The 11608-nt window shown below is 64.6% G+C and overlaps 2 protein-coding genes across 6 annotated transcripts; one reads left to right on the top strand and one right to left on the bottom strand.

Moving 5' to 3' along the window:
- Nucleotides 1-2153: 2153 nt before the first annotated feature.
- Nucleotides 2154-7010, bottom strand: LOC309570251 (E3 ubiquitin-protein ligase RNF19B-like). 3 transcript variants are annotated; one of them, XM_082276943.1, is made up of 10 exons: nucleotides 6849-7010; nucleotides 6301-6562; nucleotides 5091-5693; nucleotides 4492-4682; nucleotides 4051-4201; nucleotides 3560-3755; nucleotides 3014-3128; nucleotides 2766-2900; nucleotides 2483-2675; nucleotides 2154-2345 (listed from the first exon to the last, which is right to left on the bottom strand). In XM_082276943.1, exons 3-10 carry the CDS (start codon nucleotides 5537-5539, stop codon nucleotides 2186-2188), a joined length of 1590 nt encoding a protein of 529 aa, XP_082133069.1. In that variant the 5' UTR covers nucleotides 5540-5693; nucleotides 6301-6562; nucleotides 6849-7010; the 3' UTR covers nucleotides 2154-2185. The 3 variants fall into 3 exon arrangements, with proteins under 3 accessions (XP_082133069.1, XP_082133070.1, XP_082133071.1); XM_082276944.1 differs by having other exon boundaries at nucleotides 3560-3722; XM_082276945.1 differs by lacking the exon at nucleotides 4492-4682 and having other exon boundaries at nucleotides 4051-4164.
- A 314-nt stretch (nucleotides 7011-7324) lies between these two features.
- On the top strand, nucleotides 7325-11462 carry ZNF513 (zinc finger protein 513). Of its 3 annotated transcripts, none has more exons than XM_082300402.1 (3): nucleotides 7325-7433; nucleotides 9677-10270; nucleotides 10463-11462. In XM_082300402.1, the coding sequence occupies exons 1-3, from the start codon at nucleotides 7394-7396 to the stop codon at nucleotides 11212-11214; spliced, it is 1386 nt and encodes a 461-aa protein (XP_082156528.1). In that variant the 5' UTR covers nucleotides 7325-7393; the 3' UTR covers nucleotides 11215-11462. The 3 variants fall into 3 exon arrangements, with proteins under 3 accessions (XP_082156528.1, XP_082156527.1, XP_082156529.1); XM_082300401.1 differs by having other exon boundaries at nucleotides 7343-7607; nucleotides 9680-10270; XM_082300403.1 differs by having other exon boundaries at nucleotides 7353-7607.
- The last annotated feature ends 146 nt before the right edge of the window (nucleotides 11463-11608 follow it).

Here is an 11608-nt window from a genome sequence, read left to right as displayed (position 1 = left end):
GGGGTGACCAGGCTGTCTCCCTTCACAGCCTCCAGGATCCTGTGCTCCTCCATGTTCTTGGTGAGCTGCCAGCACTGAACCTGCCAGGCAGCCACAGCAGAACCCCTGGATCTGTTCCCTGAGCAGCTGCAGCAAGGTAAGGCAAACACCTGCAGCTCTAAGGGCCTTTGCTGTGGCACACCACAGAGCATTTTGAGTAAAAATCAGCATGATAAAACATCAACAGAGCACACAGAAAATGGTCTAAACCCACTAACTGCTCAATACAGGTTACTGCCGTGAGGTCACCACAAATCAGAGCCATTTTGTGGACTCCACAGAGACTGGGGGAACTCCTGCATCACAAACCTTAATGACCAGGAACAAAGTTTAGAACCAAACCCTCTGGAGATGGATGCCTGGCAACAAGAATGGGGTTGACAGCACATGGCAATTGAGACAAACTGGTTTTAATGCCACCAAGCAAAGCTGCCTCAGCACAGGCTCTCAGGGACTGCAGAAATAACTAATGTTTTAGGACTGCTTGTCCCTGTGCCTATTCATTGTGTTTATTCAAAATCTGGAGTCACCTTGGCCAGGACATTGAGAGCAGGGAGAAGCATGAGGTACTGAGCAGCCCCTTCCCAGAATGAGCCTGAGATAAACCTACCCGGCAGCAAGTGGAAGATGCCCTGAGAACAAACCCACTTCTCCAAAGGAAAAAAGTCTTCCTGGGAGGCCTTCTCAGGCAGCCCCATTCCAGGGGAACACACCAGCTCACCCAGAGTTCATAAGCATGGGAACAGCCTGGGCAGCAAATCCAGCTGCAGCACTGGGGCTTGTTGGTGGCTCTGAAGCACCAGACTTGCACAGGGCTGCAGGAGCCCAGCCTGGACACTCCAGAGACCAAAGCAGTTCAGGACGGGACAACCCACTGCAGAGCCACCAGACAGGATGGGGAGCTGAAGCTTGGGGCCACCAGGGAGGGGGATCAAAGGTAACAGGAGAGGCACCACCTAGGCTGGTGAGGGACAGACTGAACTGCAGAAGCTGAGACAACAGCCCAGGACCAGAAGGGTGGAGTTCAGAAATAGATGTGCAGTGCAAGGCACTGCCAAAGGCACAACCCTCTCACATGGGAATCCCAGAGCAGCTGGAAGAAGTTGTGCAGGTGAGCCAACTCACAAACCTCATCTCCTATGGAGACAGGCTGGGACAGCTGGGGATGTTCAGTCTGGAGAAGAGAAGGATCCAGGGAGACCTTTGAGTCACAGTGCCTAAAGCGGCTCCAAGAAAGCTGGAGGGACTTTGGACAAGGGCCTGGAGGGACAGGACAAGGGGAAATGGCTTCCCACTGCCAGAGAGCAGGGTTAGATGGGATAGTGGGAAGAAATTCTTCCCTGTGAGGATGCTGAGGCCCTGGCACAGGTTGCCCAGAGCAGCTGTGGCTGCCCCTGGATCCCTGGAAGTGTCCAAGGCCAGGTTGGACGAGGCCTGGAGCAACCTGGTCTAGTAGAAGATGTCCCTGTCCATGGCAAGGGACAGCAATGAGTTTTAAGCTCCCTTCCACCCCAAATCCTTTACTCATTCTGTAACTGCCCAACTCTGAGCAGCAAAACACTCAGAAGCAGTTTTTTCCCCAGGACACTGCAGTGGAGTCAGAGCAGCAAGGATCCCACTGCCTGAGACTATGCAACCCATCTGGCAATAGGTCCCCACCTACAGCCCATGGTGTTACCCCAATGTCCCTCCACATTGGCCTTGCTGCAGGATGGATCAGCACCAGAGATCAGAGCTGGGGGGCTGCTGCCCTCCCCCAACCCTGCAGCCTGCTCTCGGGGCAGATCAGTTGGTACAGGCAGGGCAGAGGCCGTGACAACCCCTGCATCACCTGCGTGGCCTCTTCCTCATGCAGGTGCAAATGCGATGCCTGTTGTCCACACGAACAGGCTGCCAGGGCTGTGCAGTCAGGGGAGTTTTGCCACAGGAGACAGAGGGACCCTCAGAAAGCAGCTTTATTTCCTAGTGGTGCCTCTGGGAAAGGGGCAGGCAGGGCTAGTGCAGGGTGCGGCAGTGCTGGGTGCAGTTGGCACCCACCCATGACCCAGCTCCCAGAGGCTGGGCATGCTGGCAGAGGGGGATTGGCTCTGCCACAGGAGGGCACAGGGCCTGTGTGTGTATCAAGGCTCTCCCCCTCACACCTCCATCACTCCACAGGGACACCCATGGAGCTGCCCCTGTCACTGGTGGCTCCCAGGGAGTCCCCAGAGAGGCTATGCCCAGAGAGGGCACTGCTGAGGCTCTGCTGCCGGGCAGAATGCGGCACCGCTTCGACCGACACCTCCACCTCGATGGTAACACCTTCCCTGCAGACAGACACTGGCCTGAGGGCAGTAGCCCAAAGGGGGACATCACCCGTCCCTGCCCAGCACAGTGGGAGTGGGGGAGGCTGTTTGGAAGGGATGTGCCACTCCCCCAGCCCCCTCAGCAGAGCCCTGCTCACCTGTCAGAGATGTCCTGGCCCTCACTCAGCATACTCCCCGCAAGGGCCACTGTGCTGGCTGACTGGCTGTCCCCTTCCGGCCACACTGGCCCTGGGTGCGGGCTGCGGCTGCTGCTGGGGAGGGAGGCAGCGGTGTCTGGAGCTCCATCCTCACCTGGTCTGGGGCTGGGCAGCACTGACCACAGCTCATTCACTGGGGAGAAAGAGAATGCTGTTCCCAGGGTCTGCTCCTTGCTGGAGCAGGAGGGCACAGGCCAGGGCCTGCCAGCGGTGTGGGACTCACCTTTGGCCAGGTTCTCCAGCTCCACCACGCCGAGGTCTCCAGGCGTGCGGCTGCCCCTGCAGCCCCAGCGGTTCCGGCACAGCGACAGCACCACAGTCCCGTACACGTAAGTGAGCATCAGGGGCACGCCGACACCTGTGGGCAGGCAAGTGGTCACTGCCCAGCCCCAGCCCTGGTGCCTCTAGTCCCAGACATCCCCCACAGCCACAGCCCCACTCCCCACCATGGGCAGTGCCCTTGGCACTCACCCACAGTCAGAGCTGTTATGATAGGGGACACAAAGAGAGAGAGGAGGACACTGCTGGTGACAGAGAGGCACTGCTGGCATCCAGATAGGCTGCTTCGCCGGCTCTGGCCCAGCACCTCAAGGAAAAGACAGAAAGGTGAAGGGCTCTTGAAGGGCTCTACAAAGACCTCGGCATAGCCCCAGGGACACAGCCTCTTCCCAGCCTGGCAGAGCTCCAGACACCCAGACACCCCTGCCTCTCCTCAGAGACAGGCAGACACAACAGCACTGCTGCCACAGCACAGGTGTTCCCAGAAAGCCCCCCCAGAACCCTTCCTCCTTTTGCCCACCCTGACCCCACTCCCCAGGCTGAGCACATCTGCATTGCTGGGGGCTGCTGGGGGCCAGCAGAAGGTCCTGGCAAGGAGGGACTGACCCCATCAGGGGTGGCACAGGGATGTGCTATGGGCAGTAGGGAGCACTGTGGGTCTGTCCAGGCTGAGGGCCATGGGCTGCCAGGCTCAGTGGGAAGCAGGACCACAGGGACTCCAGGACCACCTGCCAGTACCTTCCTACCCATGTAGATGGGAATCCCAATGGTAATAACAGGGACAGCAACACCTGCGGCAAGGGAGATGACCATAGGCGCTCCCAGCACCATGCCCAGCTGCCACAGGATCCTCCGGGTCCGTGACCATGGCCTCTTCCCCCAGAAGGTGCAGCCAGAAGGGCTGTGGGGACAGAGTGGGGCTGAGCCAAGGCTTCTGTTGAGGGGTGGGCAGAGACCAGCATCAGCCTGGTCCCATGCCAGGAGACACCCACGGGCCCACCGGAGATCAGGCAGCCAGGTTCCCCCAACCCTGAGCTCCAGCTGCCTCCTACGGGGTGCCAACAGCCGGCCCCAGCCCTGCCAGACCCAGTGGCACAGATCATCCTGCTCCCCCAGCCAACCCCAAACCTGGGGCAGGGCCTGGCTGCCCCCATCCCAGCCCCCACCTCCTGTCAGAGTCCCCAGCCCTGGCCCAGGAGAACCCCCAACCCCCATGGCCCTGCACTGACCTCAGAAAGTGCACGTCAGAGATCTCACGCAGGCAGAGCCAACAGAAGAGGCACCCGCAGACCGTGCAGTTCATGCGGTTGCAGCTCCCATCATTGATCTTCATGATGAAGGCGCTGCAGCGAGGACAGACCTTGATGTCCTCAGCCTCAGCTGGGGGGAAATAAGACAGGATGGGGGAGCGGGACAGAATAGTGTGCACCCAGCCCCACATCCTGTCCCAGCCTGTCCCAAGCTCCTCCCATCCAACAGGTATCATGGCAGGAGCCGAGATCCCTCTACACACCCCAGCCCAGCTGGCACAGGGGCTATGAGACTGCAGCAGAGGCAGTTAGAGGGAACTCTGAGTCCTGGCTCCAGCAGCCCCATAGGCAGGAGGCACAGAGGCACACGACTGTGCCAAACCCCAGCCCTGGTGCTCCCACCCTGGGCTAGGGCCTCACCATGGGCCAACTCCTCCGGCTGGGCCAGCTGTGCTGTGGGGGTGGCCAGGCTGGGGACCGGTGGCACCGGTGCACAGGGGCCGTCAGGGTGCCAGGGCTGCCGGCAGTGGTAGCAGAACTCGGTGCCACAGCCCTCACGCCCACAGGTGAGGCGGGGACATTCGGCACAGCCGTGGGCAAAGACAGCGTAGCTGTGGGGAGAAGGAGATTGAAGCTGGGATACAGCAGGGTGCCCCCTGCCAGCACAGCCAGGCAGGGCTGTGGCAGTCCCAGTCCTGCACCACGTTGGAGCCACAGCCCCAGCTCAGGAGAGCTGGGATACACCCTCACCAGCCCACCCTGTCCAGCACCCACAGCCCTGGGGCTCACAAACTATCTAGCACAGCCAAGGGCACCAGCCCTGGCAGACAGAGCTGCACAGGCTCTGCAGTCAGACCAGGAATGGACACTTCCCTGGGCACGCCCAGCCCAACACGGGACCAAGTGATGAGGAACCTAGCCTGGGAAGGGCTCACAGGACACAGGCACACACTGCTGCTGTGGGGAGGGGGACCCATGCCCACCCCCCATTCCCATCTCTGTGCTGGGGCAGGTGGTACCTGCAGTCAGGTGCAGGGCACCAGCGGATGCCAGGATCAGCCACTAGCAACCGTCGCAGCAGGAACTCTTCGTACTTGTCACGGAGGGCGGGCTCAGGCAGGAGCCGGTGGACATCAGCGGGCTGGAGCGCGGCGGGGCAGTGTGGGCAGGACACTGGCACCCGGCTCTCGCTGACAGCGAGCCGCAAGTACTGCTCCAGGCAGGCCCAGCACGAGCGGTGGGTGCAGGAGGCCAGGGTGGGAAAGGCCTCGGGGGGCTGGGGCAGCAGGCACAGGGGACACTCCTCCAGCGCCTGGCCCTCACCCAGGGGCAGCACCACATGTGTCTCCTCAGGTTCCTCTCGCTCTGGCTCCAGTTCTGGTGGTGTCTCCCCGCTGACAGCCTGTGGCTTCCGCCCGAAGCAGCCCAGAAGCCGGCGGGGCCCAGGCACACGTGTGGGCTGGTCCATAGTGGCCCGTCAAGGTAGCCACCAGCTGCTGTTGGGCTATGGAGGGCAGTGGGGAGATGCTGGCCCTGGTGCAGCCCCCATGGCCCAGATCCTACCTGGGCCTCATCACAGGTAACAGCGGAACCATCCCCAGCTGCAGTCGGTGCCGCTCAGCCTGCAGAGGAACTGCTCCTGAGAGCAAGCCCGTGCCCTGGGAACAGGTCCTTGGCACCCACAGAAGCCCGACAGCACTCTGCCAAAAGGCCCCAAGCCTGTCCTGCCCCATCCTGTCTCCTTCAGCTCAGCATGACAAGTCCAGGACCACTAAACTCCCAAATCCCCAGGGTGGGGAAGACAGCGGCAACACTGTGACAACCAGCCCAGGCACAGGGCAGTGTGACACACACCCATCCCCATCCCAGGGCTTTGGGGTTGTCTTCCCCAGTGTGAGACATGGCTAAAGCACTTTTCACTGGAGTTTATTCGCCAAGGGACCCAAGACCCAGTTCATTCAGTGACCAGGAGCCACGTGATTCCAGCAGTGAGGTAAATTTGCCCATTTTCCTTACTTAGAGCTTGCAAATCCACGGCCACACCACATTCCCTCCCCGTGGTTCTTCTCTCTCTACACCCCGAAGTTGCCCCCCTGCCCTCCCCACCTCAACAGCACCCCAACAGCCTCCACAGCATTCCCATGTCAGCTCTGCCAGAGGCAGAAGCACTGGCACAAGAAGAGGCAGGAACCAGTGACACTCAGGTGAGACTGAGGAGTCCGAACGTACCTGCTCTGCTGGGCCGAGCACTGGGTGGCTCCGCATCCCCCCAGGGGGTACAGCACTTCCCAGGGGATACAGTGCTCCCCGGGGAGAGGGCAACTGCAGAGCTCAGGGAAACTGGGCTGAGACGGGGTTTACGTGGTGGCTGGACAGCGAGAGACGGCCAGCCAGGGCTGTACCTGTCAGCGGGGAATCATCGCTGGCAGCACGGGACGGCCACGGCTCCCCCGGGACGGCCACCGACCGACACATCCAGCGCCCTTGGGACCTGCATAGGGACAGCAGCGATCCGTGAAGAGGCCGAGCCGCGGCTCACATAGCCAGGGCCGCCCGGACGCGGACCGGAGCCACCGGGAGAGCACAGCGGGTGATGCGGGTGGGGATCGGGCACAACCCCGGGATACGGCTGGGCTGCACTTCCGCACCGACCACCTTCAGGACCGGCCAGAGCACGGCGTGACCGGGCAGCCAGCGGCCCTTAGGCCCAGCGGGCGAGACGCAAAGCCCTGGGTGTCCCCGGTCTGACCGCGCGGGGACACCAGCAAGGGACTCACCGGGCTCTGCCCTCGGCGCCGGCGCTCGGCGGGGCCGGACCCGGCGGGCACCAGGGGAGGAGCCGCAGCCGCCCCTGAAGGAGCACAGAGACCGTCAGCGTCCGGTAGCGACCCCGACCCCGGTCCCGGTCCCCCCGGTGCCACCGTCTCCCGCGAGCCGGAAGGGGCGGAGCCGCTGTTGTCCCGCCCCGCCCCGAGCCCCGCCCGAGCCCCCGAGCCCGGCCCGCTTCTCCCGTGGTCCGGCTCGGCCCAGCCCACGCCCCCGCCGGGCCCGGGCCCGGGCCCGCTCCCGCTCCCGCTCCCGCTCATGCCGCGGCCGCCGGGCCGGGCGGGGTCGGGAGGCAGCGGCGGCCTCCGCGCACGCGCCCGCTCCGCTTCCGGGTCGCGCGGCCGCTTCCGGCACAGCCTCCGCGCGCCCGGGGGAAGCGGAAGCGGAAGTGTCCGGTTGAGGCGGGGCGGCGGTGGCCGCCCCGGGCTGGCGGGGGCGGCTGGCGGGCCGCGGGCGGGCGGGCGGCGGGGCCGGGCCGGCGCCGGGGCCCGCCACGATGCCCCGGCGGAAGCAGAGCCACCCGCAGCCGGTGAAGGGTGAGTGCGCGGCGGGCCCGGGGGGCGGCGGCGGCGGCCCGGCGGGGACCCGCGGCGCTCGGGGCGCTGCAGCGGACGTCGAGGATGGCACCGAGGAGACGGCAGGAGCGGCGGTGGTGCTGCCCGGGGACCTGCTGCTGGGCCGCGGCCCGGCCTCCGAGAAGGGACCGCCAGGTGCGTGCGGCCCCCGCGAGGACGCCGCCCCTCTCCGGCAGCCCTGCCGGCGGGGACGGGGCCCGGCCGGGCCGCACCGGCCCCGCGCTCGGCGCATCCGGCAGGGCCCGCCCTGGCACGGGCCCGCCCGGCGCGGGCTCCGGCCGAGCTTCCTCTCACGGGGGAGGCCCGGCCCCCAACGGGGCCCCTGGGTGGGTTTTGCCCGCCCGGCATTGAGCCCCGGCACCGATCCCCGAATGCTCCTTTCCGCGAAGGGTCCCGGGCATGACGTGTCCCCGCGGTCGGTTCGGGGCCTCCCCCGCAGCCGCCGCCGGGCTCACCCCAGAGCCACCGCACCGCTCAGCCCCCGGCTCTGCTGCCCACCCCGGGAGCTGGGCCCGGCCTCGGGGTCCTGTTCCACCGCTCCCCTCGGCACTGCGGGGTGCATGGGGTGCTCTCAGCCCCGGGACCCCCGGCCCGGTGCGACTGGGCAGCGCCTGTCCTACCGGTGCCCTCGAGCTTGGGTCAGCCCCGGCCGAAGCAGCCGGAGGAGCGAGCGCTGCTCAGCTCCATGGAGCTGCCTCCCGGGGACTGGTGGGAGTCACTCCCCGCCCCAGGCACTGAGCAACGTGGGAACAGAATGGCGAAAGAAGGGAGTCTGGCCCCGTGTCTGTGTCCCCTCACTGCTCCCAAGGGCTGTACCCAGGCCCATGTGCTCAGCGGCTGCACTGGGCTGTGCCCTGCTCCTACTCTGGTACTGAAGCTCAGTCCCAGCTGCCTGGCAGATGGGGCTGCTCCAAGGGCTGTGCTTCCCTGCACCGGGACAGCTGCTTGGTAGCCCCAGGAGACTGCCAGGGATTTGGTGACAAAGCTACCAGGAATACCTGGCCTCCCATTCTGCCCCAGCCAGGGAGCAGGACTAGGACCTCAGCCCACTGATCCAGTCAGGACAGACAGGCTGTCCCACCCGGGCACTGACATAGCCATTTAGAGGACGGTGCTCTGGGGACACTGTGGCACTGCTGGGCTGAGGGGACAGGGGGTTCCCTCAGTGTGGGACTGGGCTGAGGGGACAGGTGGGTCTCTTGGTATGGGTGCGGCTGAGCTGAGGAGAAAGGGGTCCCTCGGCAGAGGGCTTGAGGCAGGGTCAAGAGTTTCCCCTGTAATAGCCAGGCCGTAGCAGGATGCCCTTTTCTGATGTCTGCATTTCAGGCAGTGCTTGTGGAAGGGGCCTGGAGGCTGGAGCAGCCACCCCGTCCCACAGCACAGGTCAGCCTCGCCTATGTGCCTGTCTGGGAGCTGGACCCAACCAGAGCAGCAGCAGTAAGGGGACAGTCCAGGCTGCTTCCCAGGATGGTGGGCTGCTGCTGAGTCTGACAGGCCCCAGGGCTGCAGGTCAGGGACAGCATGGGGTCAGCAGGGCATGGCTCGCAGCTGGTAGCGGTGAGCTGTGCCTCCAGCCCCAAGCACCAGTCTGGGGGCACACGTGGGGCACAGGGGCTGCAGAAGGATGAGTCTGTGCCCAGCTGAGAAGTCCCGTTTTGAGAGCCTGGCACAGCCTTCCCCCTGTTGCCACCAGATAGCAGCACTGCATGGGGCTGGGGAATGTTTCCTACAGGATAGAGGGGGCTGGTGTTGGAGCTCCCTGGTGCCAGCCATGCAAGTGTGACCAGCTACCAATCCCGGGGCTCGGGCAAGTGGCACAGTGAGAGGGGCACAGAGCAGCTTTGTGGGCACCCATTTCTTCAGCGTGGGCCAGGCTGTGTCCACCACCTTCCCACCCACCAGGCCCAGCAGTGCTGGTGGGTGACAGATCCACCTGTCCTCTCACCCTGCCTGGTGGCAGGGTCTTGGCCAGCCACGCAGAAGTGTCAGGGTTTCCCAAGACACCCAGAACAGGCCCTCAGCAGGATGCTGGGGCAGGCCGTGGCTGTGGGGCTCCTCCCTGCAGTGCACAGTGCAGTGGGCTCCTACTGGGTGCCACAGGGTGGGTACAGGTGCCTGGACCCTTCTGGGACTGGGGGGGCATAGGCAGAGGGGCTGTGCCCAGGCCAGCCAGGCTGACCACCCCATCCCCACGGTGTTCTCAGCAGATACACTGGTGGGAAAGATCGCTATTCCAGCATACGCCCTGAGCGACGACGACTGCTCCTCTGGGTACCAGCAGCTGAGCGTGGAGAGTGACCCTGAGGAGGGGGGTGAGCCTGGCCCTGCCGCCCTGCCCTGCCGCCAGTGCGGGCTGCAGCTGGCTGCCAGCCTGGGCCAGAGCTGCCTGCAGTGCGCCGGCGCTGAGGGCGGCCGCAGCCAGCGCATCGTCTACTCCTGCCAGCTCTGTCCCTTCGCCTCCCACTACTCCAGCCACCTCAAGCGCCACATGAAGACACACAACGGGGAGAAGCCTTTCGCCTGCCCGCAGTGTGCCTACGCCTCTGCCCAGCTGGTGAACCTGACGCGGCACCTGCGCACGCACACCGGGGAGAAGCCGTACCGCTGCACATGCTGCAGCTTCGCCTGCAGCAGCCTGGGCAACCTCAAACGCCACGAGCGGGTCCACAGCCAGGACAAGCCCTTCCAGTGTGCTGCCTGCGACTATCGCTGCAATCAGAGCCGCAACCTGAAGCGGCACATGCTCAGCCACCGCCTGCCCGAGGGGGAGGGGCCGCACCGGCGGGACAAGGACCCAGGTAAAGGTGGGACGGTGCGGGGATGTGGGGAGAGCTGTTGTGGGGGCTTTGGAGCTGGGGCAAGGCACAGATCCTGCCATCAACCCAAAGTCAGGTAGTGCCAGGCTCACTGGGGCACTGTGGCGTGTCACAGAGCCAGTCCTCATTGGTGCTGTGCTGCCCAGCTCACAAACCCATCTGTTTGTCCTGCAGAGCCACTGCTGCCAGAGCTGAGCCTGCACGTGGGCAGCGGCAGCGGCCCCTTCCTGCCCGGCTGCGCACGGCTGCGGGGCGAGGAGGCAGCTGCACTGCCCGAGCTGCTCTTCCCCTTCACATGCCGCATGTGCGGGCTGGTGCTGGATGACGGATTCGCACAGGATGAGGGCCTGGCCGAGCAGGTCTGCGGGCGCTGCAGCTTGGCGGTGCTGGGCACCGAGCCAGGTGCCAGCCCCCGCAAGGGCGCTGGGGACAAGGGCTTTGCCTGCAGCCTCTGCCCCTTCGTCACCCACTACCCCAACCACTTGGCACGGCACATGAAGACACACAGCGGGGAGAAGCCCTTCGCCTGCCCGCTCTGCCCTTATGCCTCCGCCCACCTGGACAACCTGAAGCGGCACCAGCGCGTGCACACAGGCGAGAAGCCCTACAAGTGCCAGCTCTGCGACTATGCCTGTGGCAACCTGGCCAACCTCAAGCGTCATGGGCGCATCCACTCAGGCGACAAGCCCTTCCAGTGCAGCCTCTGCAGCTACAGCTGCAACCAGAGCATGAACCTGAAGCGGCACATGCTGCGGCATACGGGCGAGAAGCCCTTCCAGTGCCGGAACTGCTCCTACACCACTGGTCACTGGGACAACTACAAGCGCCACCAGAAGATCCACGGCCACACAGCCGAGAGCTGGGTGAACCCACGCAATGCCAAAGCCCTCCTGGCCCCCCCAGCCGTGGGCACGGCCCTGCCCTGAGACAGCACTTAGCCCGGCAGTGGGCCTGGGGTGCCTCGGTGCCTGCCCTCCCTGGGGGAGGGAGGACAGGCAGGCAACTCTACAGGGGCTTAGGGCTGCCTTACACCAGGCACACTGGGGCCTCCAGCAGCCCTGTCCTGCCTGGGCAGGGTGAACTCACGACTGGCAGCTCTGACCCCTGCCCGTGCAGCAGCACTGCCGTGTCCCCAGCCACCCCTCCTGTCTGTTTCTGCCTGCCGGAGCCTTCCTCTGCCGGGGTTTGGGGGAAAGGGGGGAGGGGGGAACAGGACTGGTTCCATGGCTGCTGCCGTGCTGGTCGGTGTAATTTATATTGTGTATAAAAGCATTAAACAGTCAGTTTTGTTATCTGCTCTTCACCCCGGGGGCCTTGTTC

Source organism: Coloeus monedula (assembly GCF_965178545.1).
Source record: "Coloeus monedula genome assembly, chromosome: 2".
In the NCBI taxonomy this organism is placed as follows: Eukaryota; Metazoa; Chordata; class Aves; order Passeriformes; family Corvidae; genus Coloeus; species Coloeus monedula.
Note: the sequence above shows the minus strand (reverse complement) of the source record. Positions and strands in the feature narration are given on the sequence as shown.